Consider the following 14,071-nt stretch of genomic DNA (forward strand, 5'->3'; position numbering starts at 1 on the left):
TCAGACACTTGACTGCATTGACACAGAAAGAGTCAACAATGGAGACCAGAAAAAAAAGAGGACGTCTCTCTCCTCAAAGCCCACTCCAGAGAAATAGAAGAAGCAACTGCTATACTAGATGACCAGACATCTATGTAGACATACTAGAAATATGAAAATCCAAGAAAATACGACACTACCAAAAGAGTACAGTAATTCTCAAATACCAGACCCTATAGAGCAAGAAAACCTTGAAATGACGGAGAAGGAATTCTGTGCAACAATCTCAAGGAAACTCAATGAGCAATGAGAAGACTCAATTAGACAACATAATGAAATGAGAAAAACAATCCAGGATATGAAGGAAGAAATTTACAAAGATATTAATACCTTAAAAAAGAACATAGCAGAACTCATGGAACTAAAAGTTTCCCTCCACAAAATAAAAAACACAACCAAAAGCCAAACATCAGTCTAGAAGAAGCAGAAGAAAGAATCTCTGCTCCTGGAGACAGCCTTTTTGAAATAACCCAGGTGAACATAAAAAAGGGAGAATGAACATAAATCCAGTGAGAATGAATTGTGAGGGCACTGAGCACAAAACAAACTTTACATACCTAGTAGTGATTGTGCTTGTCTCTAGATGGGGGCTGAGACTGCTATCTTCTTTGCAGGCTTGTTGTAAGGATTAAGAGATAATGTACATGTATTAGTTTGTTTTTGTTGCTTATAACAGAATATTGAAACTGAGTAATTTATAAAGAAAATGAAATTTATTTCTTACAGTTTGGGAGGCTGGGGAATCCACAGCCCAGGAGGTGCATCTGGTGGGGGTCTTCTTCTTGGTGGAGACACTACAGAGCCCCGTGGCAACACAGGGTATCACACGATCAGAGAATGAGCTGAGCTAGAGAGAGCTGAGCTAACCTTCTAACTTGCCCTCCTTGCACAGCCATGAGAACCACACCCATTACTCCACGAGTGAATCAATCCATTCATGGGGGCACAGTCCTCACAACCTAATCATCTCTTAAAGGCCCCACCTTTCAAATACCATAGTAGGATTTCCCACCCTCTTAACTCTGTTACAATGAGTTCAAGTTTCCAATACATGAACTTTTGCCCCCCAGAATTAACCCATAGCAGTGCATAAAGCACTTGGTTTAATATGTGGCCTGTTTTAAAGCATTAATAAATTCTAGTTTTCATCTTTCCTGGGGAAATTCAAAGGACTCTCAACTGGGCCCCCAAATCACAGAGAAGAAAAGGGAAATGTCTTAGAGGCACCTTGTCTGCCAAACATCGAGATCGCTTCCCCTGGGCAATACCCAGCCCTCTGTTTCTCTCTGTCAAGTCCATACCCCACCTGCACACACACAACCTTCCTGGGTTATGGCTGCACACAACGCACTGAGATAGAGGAAGCCTCAGGCCTGAGGAGCCTGGAAATGTAACAAGGCTTGAGCCAGCACCCTGCACCGGCATGCTGGAAATACTCTTGAAAGTGTGGGGCTGAGTTAGGGACCCCTGATATCAAGGTAGAAAAGGACAGTACAGCTAAGCCTATGGAAATCCTACAAGTAGTCCTTTTCTGAGCAAGGAACACTGGCCTTGAAGTGTTCTGCCCCTTATCTGATACGTGGCTTTGAAAACTCCCTTCATCCTCTGAGCCTTAATTGAGTTATTGGTGCAATCAGGGGATTGGATAAAATGACCCCTCGTCTCAACCATAGTGACACTCTCAATCCCTCTTATAACCCCCAGACTGTTAGGGACTATGATCCGGTAAGCACAGCAGACTTGGGAGCTTGGGCTTAAGTCCCATTCCCTGGATCTACAGGAAATTGACTGCAGAAAATAAAAGAATCAACACCAGCAAAAAGGAAAGAGGTGTCCCTTTCCCTGTCTCTGGAATGCCAGCAACTGGTGGCCTGTCTGCCACCAGTGCCCATGCCATTCCTGGCAAATGGTGGCTGGTGTGGGGCTTGGGGGACAGTGAGTGGGTGGCTTGGTCAGAGCTCAGGCAGCGTTGCCTGCAGCTGGCCTGTTGGCTAGAAGCCTGCCACAACAGGACAGGGCAGGGCAGGCGGGGCGGGGCAAGGGCGGGGTGGAGGCAGGGCCTACTGTGGTCAGTGACAAATGCTGGCTGCAGTTCAGCTAGCCCTCTGCCCTCTCCTGAGCCCGACAGATTGCCACCTCCACTGTGTGCACACTCGGCCACCGGACAGAGTAAGTACAGACACTGCAACGGGAGGTCCTGTGGGCTTGAAGGGCATGTGAGGAGGGGCAAGGACGGGCTGTGGAGTCACAGGCTCTGGAGGGCTTAAAAGCTGTGGAGGAGTCCCAGAATGACAGGAAGGGCCTCTGCAGTGTCAGGGAACAAGCTGGGGCCTCTGAGGCAGCAGAGGTGAGTCCCTGCTAGCTGTGTGACCTTAGACTTGATAATAAATCTGGCTGAGCCTCAGTTTCATTATCGGTAAGATGGAAATAATTATGCCCTCTGCATGGTGTGACTCTGGAGATTAAATACAGTGGTGGCTCTCACCCAGGCACATCTGGCCATGCCTGCCGACACGTTTACATGTCACAGCTGCAGGGAAGCGCTATTGGCATTTAGGGGGTGCAGGCCAGGGATGCTGCCAAACACCCTTCAATGCACAGGACAGCCTCCACCACAAAGAATGATCCTGCTCCAAATGTCAACAGGGCCAAGGTTGAAAATCCCTGAAATAAGGTAGTGGGGACCAAGTATCTGCTAGACAGAAGGCACTCAGTACATGGTAGCTTCTACTGTTTTCTGCACCTGGAGTCTCAGACCTTTAGAAACCAGGAAAAATGATCAAGTATAATCTACTTCTCTGAGATAAGGCGGTCCCGCCTGGAAGCTGCTGCCTAGGATGGTCACGGTGGCTGCTCACCGGGAGCTGTTTGGCAGATTGTTAAACACACACAATGGAGAAATAAAGCGAATGGAATTTTCAGTTTTTCTAAGGGTGGGGCCCTTGGCAAGAAATGCAACTATAAAAGGGAAAACTGCTCTCCTGGGCCAACATTCTCATTCACAGGTCAGGAATCCAAAGCATGAAAAATAAAGAGGGCAGAGGAGACCTGAGGAGGTGATGGACACGTTCATGGCATTGACTGTGGTGACAGTTTCATGGCTGTATACTTACCTCCAAATTTATCACGTTGTATATATTAAAGATGGAAAGCTTTTGGTATGTCAGTCATACCTCAATAAAGTGGTTTTAATAAAGAAAAATAAAGGTAGCAGAAGCCGAGTGACAGGGAGGGAGTTATCCAAGGTCACCTGGCAAGAGAGCCCAGGAAGGTCAGAACAAGCTCTGCATGCCCGGCTGGCTCTGTTTCCACTACTCGGTGTCCAGTGTCTGTTTAACGCCTCTGAATTACAGAGGAGGAGACAGGGCCCGTTCATTCATTCATTCCTTCGTTCGTTCCACAAAGGTGTGTGGAGCACCTCCCGTGTGATCACACAGCCTTGCAGCTGTGAGCAGCACAGGTGAGCCTCCTCTGTTACGAGCACATGTTCTGTGCAGAGAGAGGCCAGAACACAAGATGTCAACGACAAATGCATAAATTATTGCACTTACCTAAGTAACGGAGCTATGAGAAAAACAATCAAGGGCCATTATACGAGCAGAGAATAGCAGCAGAAGGGGAGAAGGCTGAACGTAATAGGGTATGGCAAGAAGGGATATTTAAGCAGAGGCCCGTAAGCCTGCGGAGAAGCCTTGCTGCCTTTGAGGGACTGCGAGAAAAAGAGGCGTTCCTGGGGGACTCACGCAGCCCAGGGCAGAGGAGGTCGAGATGAGGCTGGAAGAGTCAGGCAGGGCTGGCTCAAAGTGAGATTTTACCCAGATGCAGGGGCAGCAGTGGTGTCCTCAGGTAAGGGAGCGCTGTGACCGTGCTTGTGATTGGAGGAGATTGTTTTATTCTCTCTGTGTAGACACTGGCTTGCCAGGGCAAGGGGGAAGCCACTGGGGGTGGTCCAGGTAAGAGACGAGGGTGGCTTCCATTGGGGTCGTGGCAGGGAAGACGGAGAGAGGCAGGCAGATTTGAGACCTATTTTGGAGACAGAAACCAGCAAGCCTTGCTGATGGGCTGGAGATGGGAAAGGTCAAGGCTGCTTTTCCCACGAATCTCTGTCCCTGGGTCTTTAGGATCCAGAGGAAGCTGTGACTTTGTCCTTCCCTTTCTGCCTGGGCTCAAGTCTCACATCCTTTTTCGTAACCAGCAGATATTGGACAGACCCTCCTCCTCTACTCACTTCCCACAGCTGAGTCCAAAGTTGGCCTAGGGGGGACTTTGTTGCCTAACATTTGGAACAAAAGCCAGCAGACTTGGGGTCCAGGGATAGTGGGGGGCCAGTGGGAGGACTGGCCAATGCTTGCCCACCCCATCCCCACCCCCTGCCACCTCAAGTCACCTTGCCCTGAGATGACAGATGAGTTTGCTTGATCTGCTCTCTTCCCTCTGCACAAACATTAATGTCAGGGGCCCTGGCGAAGGGCGGCCAGGCCAGGCTCTCCCGGTGCTCGGTGGGGGCTGGTCTGCTGAGTGTGAGGCTCCCAAGGTCTGGAGCAGACTCACCCTTGGCTCAGAGTTGACACAAAGCTCTGTCAAAGCTGTATATTTCCACTGGAGGCTCAGGAGTGTGATGGCAAAGCCCAGGCTTTGAAACTAAGCCCAAAAGGACTCCCTGGGGCCTCCACTGCTCTCAGAGAAACTTCTCTGACCTTCTGTTTCCTCTTCTGTACAATTAGTTAATGATACCAACTCCACGTTGCTGTGGAGGAGTTTAAATGAACTAATACACGTAAGCAGCTTGGGAGAGGCCTGGGGGGACACACCAGGAGATGGGACAAGGAGGACCGACGTGTCATTCCTCAGAGACACAGAAGAGAGCTAAGAGGCAGCATGTGCTCCAGTCAGGGGAACCGGGATATTAATCCTGGTTCTGTCACTCACTGGCTGGAACAAGCTACTTCACTTCACTTAGCCTCAGTTTATTTATCTGTAAAATGAGGTGAAGAATGCTTACTTTTGGTGAAAACTAAATGTAGTAATATTTATAGAGTGTCTGGTAGGTTCTTACTAAATAGAAGCTTTAATAAAAGAAAAAGTGAGAGTGGGGCCATAGGGAGCAAGATTTCTGGGTCCTAAACCTGTAGCACAGGGGAGCCTGAGTGAACCTGGGGCCCTCTCCAAACAGAACCTGCTTTCCTGGGAGACCCAGTGGGAAAAGCAGCTCCCACCTCTGGTGCTGGGGGCAGGGGCAACGGTAGGGGAAGCTGCTGGCCACAGCACAAAACAGACCCCCTGCTGCTGACGAAGAAACTGAGGCCCAGAGAGGGGAAGGGGTCTCCGCAGGGCAAGCCAGCCAGCTCCATGGATGGGAGGATGGGAGGCCAGATCCTCACTGTCTCCTGTCAGCTGCCTGTGGGCTCTGTCTGAGCAGGACCTCCCCCACTTCTGCAGCTATTCTTTGAAAGACTTTCTTTTGGGGTAATTATCAGCTCAATGTTAATCTGCAGGGGATTGAGCTGAATTGTTTCTCTAGCAGCATTTTGGCACATGGAGGATTCTAACACTTTGTGGGAGAGACCATATTGTGCTGTAAAATAGACAAGTTTAAAGGACACCAAGATTAAACCGCCTACCCATGTCCTTTACAGACTTCCAGAAGGCAACTCTCACAGTGGAAACAGAAAGGGAGTGCTGCGCAGGAAGCCCAGACTGTGTTGCTAAATTATCTCCAGATTAGGGCTATCGGTGGTGGCTGCTGAGTCAAGGTTTAGAAAATCAGAAGGCTGTGACAGAGAAAAGGAGGACCCAGGGATCTGGAGAAGCCCAATAGTGTGGTAGTTTAGAGCATGGGCTGGGAAGGTCAGAAATGAGTCTGAGTCCAAGCTTTGCCACGATTAGCAAGTGACTCAACCTCTCTGAACCTCGGCTTACCCATCTGTGAAATGGAGCTGGTAACAGAATCTACGAGTATGTGTAAGTCTAAAAGAGTCGATGTGTCAAGACAGCACAGCACCCAACAGAGGGTGCGGGCCATGTGCAGGGCCTCCCATGGGTGGTGACGGCTGAGACTGTACTCGGTTCCTGTAGCTGGAGGTTCTGCAGGCAGAACACTCTAACCGAGCCTCCTTCTCTGAGCTCAGGGTGCAATTTGGAGGCTTGGGTGGGGAGAGTGACCTACCTGGGCTACCCAACTTTGCTCAGTCAAAGACAGGCCTGCGGCCCAGGTCTGCACGGTCCCTGAGCCCATTCTTGTCCCATCGCCTCCCACAGCGGGCCACTCTGCAAACAATTTCCAAGGCAGCTGTTTGGGGCCTTTGGAGTCTGGTTTTGTTTGGATCATGTGACTCTATAGCAGACTGCCCTTGCCCGCCCTGGGGGACCTGATGACATGGTGCCCCTGTTGGGAGAGAACCCAGCTGAGGAGCATTCACTCCAAGAATGGTACTCTGGATGAAAACTGTCGTCAGAAGTCAGTTAGGCCAGCTGCAACTTGGGAATTAGCCGGCCTGCTGCTGCCAGACTTGATTGAGAGAGTGTGTGGATAACATGTACCAACCACACAGCCAAGGAAATGGGGGTCCTGGGGATGGCTTTGGCCAAACATTGCTGTGCTGATGGCTCGCGCTCCTGCAGCATTTGCTCTGTGACGGGCACCTCTCCAAGACCTCTACGTACGCTGACTCATGAAACCCACCACCCCATGGTGTAGGTGCTGTGAGCACCTCTGTCTTCCAGGTGGGGAAACCCAGACAGCAGGCTCCAGAGTCTGGGCTCCTCACCACCAAGCGGGGTAGAAGGAGGACTTCAGGGTGTGGCCAGTTGGGGAGGTAGGGGCAGGAAAAAGATTCCTAGGAGGTAGGGGAGAGGTGACTGAAGGCAGGGGACAAGGCAGTAATGATAGAAGACCCCATACAGGCCCCTGGGAAGCCCTACAGAGGTGACAGACAAGGGTCTCCTGCTCTGGAGGATGAAAGAAGAGATGTGTTGGCCTGCTCAGGCTGCCAAATGAAGTATCAATCATAGACTTGGTGGCTCAGACAACAGACGTAGTTTCTCTCATGGTTCCCAAGTCAAGAAGGCAAGAGCTCAAGGTGTCAGCAGAGTTGATCCCTTCTTGGGCCTCTCTCCTTTGCTTACAGGTGGCCGTCTTCTCCCTGTGTCCCCACATGGTCTTCCTTCTGTACATGTCTGTGACATGACCTCCTTTTTTAAAAAAATAAGAATAGCAGTCATACTGGATCAGGGCCCACCCTAGTGACCTCATTGTAACTTAATCATCTCTTTTAAAGGCCCTGTCTCCAAATATAGTCACATTCTGAGGCACTGAGGGTTAGGACTTGTGCATATGAATTTTAGGAGATACTGAGGCAGGGGTAAAATAGGGACATGCCCCGGGGAGGCTGCTCATAAATATTCAGACTGGATTGGCCGGAGCCTGCATTCTAGGTGGGACGGGAGGGGCAGAGGTCAGCCATTAGGAGTTTGCACGTGGGACGGAGAGGATGGAGGTCAGGAGCACGTGCGTCTCTCTCTGGCAGAGGTGCCTGTGCACTTTGGCGTGTACCAGCGCTTAGCCATAGAGCCCCGTCATGTTCCATTTGTCTGTTTCTCTCTTCCTTTGCTTTTGCCAGCCCATGAAAAATTCTTCTTTCATGAGCCATGAACCTGGATGTGCCACCCGATAACAACGCAATTCAGCCCAGAACAGAAGGGAGGGAAGTCAAGATGCTCACATTAAGGAGGCAGAATTTCCTTAGGAGGGGAAGGTGTTTCTGATGAGGGACACGGGTGGCCTGGAGCAGCACCCTGGGAGAAGAAGGGGACCCGTCAGCATGCCACCCTGCCTGCCACAGTAGATGAATGAACAAGGACAAATCTGGCAGTGCTGAGGGCCCCAGGGGTTAGCTGGTCTGAGTTCATAGAGGGAGCATGAGGCCTTGCCCATTGCTGGACCTGGACACTGAAGTGAAGGTCAGAGGCCACATATGAGAGCAGCTTCTGGGAACCTTAGAGGTGCTGACAAGACAGAACAGGGAGAACGTCTTCCCCGCCACGTCCCATCCCACTAACGTGTCCCTGATGTGGAAGAGAGGGGAGGATTCTTGCCCTGGTGGCCAGTCCCCCACCTCGGGTCTGCCCCTCTTCTGCTCCTTCCCTCTCCTCACCGTTAGATGTCCACATCCCCGGGTCCCTGTCCTCGAGACACTACTGCCACCCCTAAACCCTCAACCCCAACCTCACGGGTATCGTCACTTTTCTTTGAATCTGGATGGACCAAACCTCCATGTTGGGATCGGGTAGTGACCTCCCTCTGGAATTTCAGTCTCTCCTGCCTCCTGATCTTCTGTCTCCCTCCCAGTCCACGACTCTGAGAAGCCGCTCTGGTCCCGCACCTGCTCTGAGGACATCTTCCCGCTCTTCCTTTCAGAACAAGGGACAGCCAGGATGCAGCGCTTCCTCCTCCTGTGCCTGCTGCTCCTCAGCCCTCAGGGTGCCACCCTCCACCGCCACCACTCCCGGGAGATGAAGAAGAAAATCAGGGAACTCCGTTTAGGTGCCATGGTGGTTCCCAGCAGCGGGGACTTTGCCTTCAACCTCTACAGGGCTTTGGCTTCAGCTGCTCCCGACCAGAACATCTTCTTTTCCCCTTTGAGCATCTCCATGAGCCTCGCCATACTCTCCCTGGGGGCTCAGTCCAACACGAAGACGCAGATCCTGGAGGGCCTGGGCCTTGCGCCCGTGGCCGGTGCAGAGGAGGAGCTCCATAAGGGCTCCCAGCAGCTCCTGCTCGAGCTCAACCAGCCCAGAGATGGCTTCCAGCTGAGCCTCGGCAACGCCCTGTTCACAGACCCCATGGTGAACGTTCAGGACGCCTTCCTGAGTGCCGTGAAGACACTGTACCTGGCAGACACTCTCCCCACCAGCTTTGGGGACCCCGCGGGGGCCCAGAAGCAGATCAACGATTACGTGGCAAAGCAAACTAAGGGCAAGATTGGGGATTTGATTAAGAACCTCGATAGTACCGACATCATGGTTATGGTGAACTACATTTTCTTTAAAGGTAAGACCCTCGGGCTCAAACCTGAACTCTCTCTTTTCTGCTGTTTTGATCAAAAGAAGACCCAATTTCCTCACACAGAAAGGAATGGGAGGAGATTTGGCCCTTTCTGGTGCCTGTTGACAGAAGTAAAGCCACAGGTAAGATGGGAGCCTTCCTGCTGGGTAAGGTGTTGGTAATGAACCCAGGATGCTGTTTCTCCACCGTTCGGGTTGCTATAACAAAAATAACAGAAACTGGGTAACCTAGGAACAACTGAAATTTACTACTCACAGTTCTGGAGGCTGGGAAGTCCAAGATGAGAGTGCTGACGATTTCGGTGTCTGATGAGGGCCAGTTTCCTGGTTCACAGGTGGCTCCTTCTTGCTGTGCCGCACACGTGGACATGGTGGAAGGGGCGAACGGGCTCCCTTGGCCTCTTTTATAAGAGCCCCATGACCGCATCACCTCCCAAAGGCTCCATCTCCTAGTACCACCCCCTTGGAGGTTAGCATTTCAGCATATGAATTTTGAGGGGACACAAACCTCAGACCATAGCCGTGAGTATCCAGCTTGGATTCTTAGTCCAGGGCTGTCCCCGTTACACCAGGCTGCAGAGAACAACTGTAAAATAAGCTAAGTGAGGTAGTGGGGTGGGGTCTACTTTTGATCACTATTAAGAAGATGGAAACGATCACCTGTAGAACTTTGATCAGAAGTTCCCATAGGAGGTGGCCAGAGAAGGAAGCTTAATTGAAGACTTCCCAACAGGAAAGGTCACGCATTTCCAGGACCCTTACAAACCTCTTTCCCAAACTTAGATCAAAATCGAATACTAGTAAAAGAGTGAAAAACGGAATAACTCACCCAGATATCTGCTGGCATTCTCAGCCATCCATATTTTTTACCCTCTTCACTTGGATACTTGGTTTTGGGTAAAATCAAGTATTAGCAGCCAAGAGCCTCTGAAGACATGAAAACCAAACTTTTTGTTTTACAGATGTGGAAGGGAAGTCCCCACAAAAAGTTAAAGTGTGTCCCCAAAGTTGTAAAGGGACTTACCTTTATATTCAAGGTGCTCAGCAGTCACCGCACTGAGGCTGCTCTAAGGAGAGTTATCTCTGTTGACTATGTCTACCGTCTCCACTCCTCTCACTTGCAGCTGAGAATTTCTAATTCTTACACGAAGTTCCCTTTCATTTCTCCTCCCCCACTTTCACCTTTAGCTAAGTGGGAGACAAGCTTCAGCCACGGAAGCACCAAAGAGCAGGACTTCCATGTGACCCCGGAGACCACGGTGCGTGTGCCCATGATGAACCGTGAGGACCAGTATTACTTCCTCCAGGACCGAAACCTCTCTTGCAAGGTGGTGGGGGTCCCCTACCAAGGCAATGCTACCGCTTTGTTCATTCTCCCCAGCGAGGGCAAGATGGAGCAGGTGGAGAATGGACTGAATGAGAAAACGCTGAGGAAGTGGCTTAAGATGCTCACGAAGAGGTACTTTTTAGACTTCTTGGGGCCAGCCTAGCCCTACGCACCCCCAGGGAGACACATGCCCCGCTGTGGCCACACAGCGGTGGTGGGAAGAACTCCCCCGCCAAGGAGCTGCCTCCAAACCCAGAGACATCTTGTGAAGTCCCCAGCCCCCAGGGTCTGGCCCTGCTGGAGTGACCAGGGCTGGAAGCCAGGTTTTTGGGGGTGTCACCAGGAACTTCTGGGGGCAGCCCAAGTCCAAGTTCAGAGCAAGAGGAGCTCTAGCCTAGACAAGAGGCACGGGGAGCGCAATGAAGCCACGGGGAGATGGCAGGAATATGAGCGCAGTGCGCCGATGCCCCAGAACATCTGAGAAAGGTTCTTTTGTCTTTCCAGGCAGCTCGACCTTTACCTTCCCAAGTTCTCCATCGAGGGCGCCTATCAGCTGAACAAAGTGCTCCCTGGGCTGGGGATCAGTGACGTCTTCACCTCCCATGCTGACCTGTCTGGCATCACCAGCTTCTCCCAAATCCACGTGTCACAGGTGGGTCCAGAAGTTCCTGAGCATCTGCTTTTGGAGATCACTATTCTATTCTGTTCTGTTCTGTTCCGTTCCATGCCATTCTTGTTCTCTCTGTCTTTCTTCCCTTAAGAAGCAAAGGTTTCACTTATGTCTTATCCTTCATGCAGTGAGAAGCCATATCCACCATTGCACCTTGGGTGAAGGAGTCCTGCATTAAGCAATCAAAGCTAAGAATCTGGTACTAGCTCTGTCACTTACTAGCTGTGTGATCTCCATCAAACACTTGAATCTCTGAGCCTCCTTTCTCTCCTCTAGAAAACCGAGAGTCCCCCCCTTGTTCCAAGATGTCATGAGAATTCAGTGACAGATGCATGTGCAGGCACCTTTTCAATGATAAACACACATTCATTCTCCTCCCAGCACAAGGCCTGGTGCAGAGTAGCTGCTCGATTGTTCTATTTCTTACATTACATCACAGTAGACTGTTCTATTTCTTGCTTTGTGGCTCGGTTGCTGAGGTACTGGAGCAGTGATGCCCACAGGCAGCAGCTTTACCATGTCCCGTGCTGGCTTCTCCCAGCCCCCAGCAGCTCGGTGATGCCTGGTTCTCTCCTGCAGATGGTGCACAAAGCCGTGGTGGAGGTGGACGAGTCAGGAACCAAAGCTGCCGCAGCCACAGCGGCAATCCTGGCATTCAGGTCAGCCCGACTGAGCTCTCAGACGGTCAAGTTCGACAAGCCCTTTCTGATGCTCATTGTGGAGAACAAGAGCATCCTCTTCTACGGCAAAGTGGCCCACCCCTGAGATGGGGGCTTCTCCTGAAACCCACAGGCCTCCGTGGCGAGGTGTGCTCCGGCCCATCTGTCTGCTGATAGCTAGTACTTCACATAGGTTTAGTTGACTAATGTGGCATCACAAATAAAAATAACATTGATATACCGATGATTGTGTCCTCTCACACAATTTCAAGACATGGATACCTTGGAGAACATTGGGTCTTGCCCTCACCTTTCATTAGTAGAGACTAGTACTGAGGCCCAGAGAGGCTGGTTGACTTGCCCAAGCTCACAGAGCACATTAGCGGCAGAGAAAGGTGCAGGATCCAGGCCCCTGAGGCCCTGGGCAGTGCCACAAAGCTCTGTAGGAGGGTCATTCTGGTAGATGAGGGCAACCAGGAAACATGTTTCCAAGCCTGGTCTCCTACCTATCAGCAACAACAACTGTCAGGTCATCATGGTTTTTGGAAAGAACACAGAATAGGGGTCTGTCCCAACCCTAACCAGCTGTGTGACACTGGGGTAACACTGCCCCTCTCTGGGGTGTTCCCTGCCAATCACAGTTGGTTTCAGTACACTCAAGTGTCATTCATCCTTTAAGAAAAACTGGTGGGCATCAGGGTGGAAATGGCCCAATGCAGGATTGTGGATAGAGTTATAATCTCAAGGGCCTGGCCGGCAGTGGGAGAATGGAGACTTGTTGCAAACAGTAGAGTGTCAGTTGCAGAGGATAGCTAACTTTTTGAATTTTATGTCGGCAATAACAATAAAGCATTTTGCAAACACTGGACATCATGGTCTTTATGGAGGCAGCTCTGGGAATGGTGACCATATTCCAGGCTGGGTGCTAGATACTTTGGAGAACATTCCAGGTGTTTCACCTGGATGGTCACATTTACCCCTCACAGTGCCCTACTATTGAGGCAAGGCACCACTATTATCCACATTTTACAGATGGGGAAGGCGAGGCTTGGAGAGGTTAGATGGCTTACCCTGTCTTGTAGCTCATAAAGTGGTGGAGCCAGGGTTTGACGAGGGAGGGTGGCCCAGAGCCGCGTGCTCAGCCCTGTACTCTGCGGTGGAGGAGAGATGATCAGGAAGTGGAGGACTGGTTCTCGTGCTTCTCAGCACCAGCTTTCCTGTGAGTAAGTTTCTTCCCCCCATTTACCAAGCCTGCATGTTTCCTTGTCTCTCAAATGAAGGGGATCAGACACTTGCAAGGATTGCTGAATGAATGAGTGAGTGAGCTGGCCAGTTAGCTCAGTTAGTTAGAGCACACCCTTATAACATCACTAAGATCATGGGTTTGGATCCCTGTACTGGCCAGCTGTCCAAAAAAAAAAAAAAAAAAAAAAGAGTAAGTGAGTCGTCCTTCACTCAGTCCCCTAATTAGCTGCCCCCAAGTCTGATGCTCTTAGTGCCTGCCTGCCCCCTGCCGCATGTTCTTAGCATGCTTTCCACCAGGCTGTGCCCACCACTCTGTTCCCAGCATCTGGATGGTGTTGCAGATGGATGCCCACTAGAAGTAATAAGGTCAGAACCCCACTCTATGGCCTGCCCCCAAAGAGCTGAGCACCTACTGTGCGCCAACCCACGAAGACACTTCTTATCTGTGATCTCATCCACCCCTCAGCAACCCAGCAAGGTCTGTCACTGCCCTCACTTCCCAGAGGACAGCATAAGCGCTTGCCCAGAGACATGCAGCTGGTGACAGTGGGGCCTTGGAGGTCCCCGATGGCACATGTGTTGGCTGTGGGAGGGGGAGATGGCTGCAACCGGAGCCAGACAGCGCATCTGCGTTTGTGCTGCATGCTCAGAGCGGCTCTTCAGGGTCAGGCCTCCTTCTGGGTCACCCCTCCTGTGTGCCTTTCCTTTGCATAATACCTAGTCTGTCTTGGCAAATACCTCTCTCCCTGTTTACCCAGCCAGTCCAAGGTCAGAGGAGGCCTGCTTGTGTGTCATGTATAAGGCCAAGGTCCAGCGCTGTCTAAAGTTCACTGGGCAAACAGTCGCAAAGCAGCTACTGTGTGTGGGATCGGGGGTGAGCTCCAGTGTATTGAACCTCCTACTGCGTGTCACTCCTCAAAGCACCGTACTGGACATCATTGCAGGCTATGAACTCAATTGTCATATGATCCCGGGATGCACAAATCATATAGCAGCTCCAAGAGAGACAGACAGAGACTGAGAGAAAGAATAAATCTTGAGGGGTCAGGAAAGTTTTCAGGGAAGAGG

The 14,071-nt window shown here is 51.0% G+C and overlaps 1 protein-coding gene across 2 annotated transcripts; it reads left to right on the forward strand.

The window, feature by feature from the left end:
* Window positions 1–2,110: 2,110 nt before the first annotated feature.
* Window positions 2,111–12,624, forward strand: SERPINA5 (serpin family A member 5). Of its 2 annotated transcripts, none has more exons than XM_063090466.1 (5): window positions 2,111–2,208; window positions 8,387–9,088; window positions 10,291–10,561; window positions 10,934–11,081; window positions 11,679–12,624. In XM_063090466.1, exons 2-5 carry the CDS (start codon window positions 8,473–8,475, stop codon window positions 11,862–11,864), a joined length of 1,221 nt encoding a protein of 406 aa, XP_062946536.1. In that variant the 5' UTR covers window positions 2,111–2,208; window positions 8,387–8,472; the 3' UTR covers window positions 11,865–12,624. The 2 variants fall into 2 exon arrangements, with proteins under 2 accessions (XP_062946536.1, XP_062946535.1); XM_063090465.1 differs by having other exon boundaries at window positions 8,456–9,088.
* Window positions 12,625–14,071: the final 1,447 nt, after the last annotated feature.

The sequence above is a fragment of the Cynocephalus volans genome, chromosome 3 (assembly GCF_027409185.1).
Source record: "Cynocephalus volans isolate mCynVol1 chromosome 3, mCynVol1.pri, whole genome shotgun sequence".
Taxonomy (NCBI): Eukaryota; Metazoa; Chordata; class Mammalia; order Dermoptera; family Cynocephalidae; genus Cynocephalus; species Cynocephalus volans.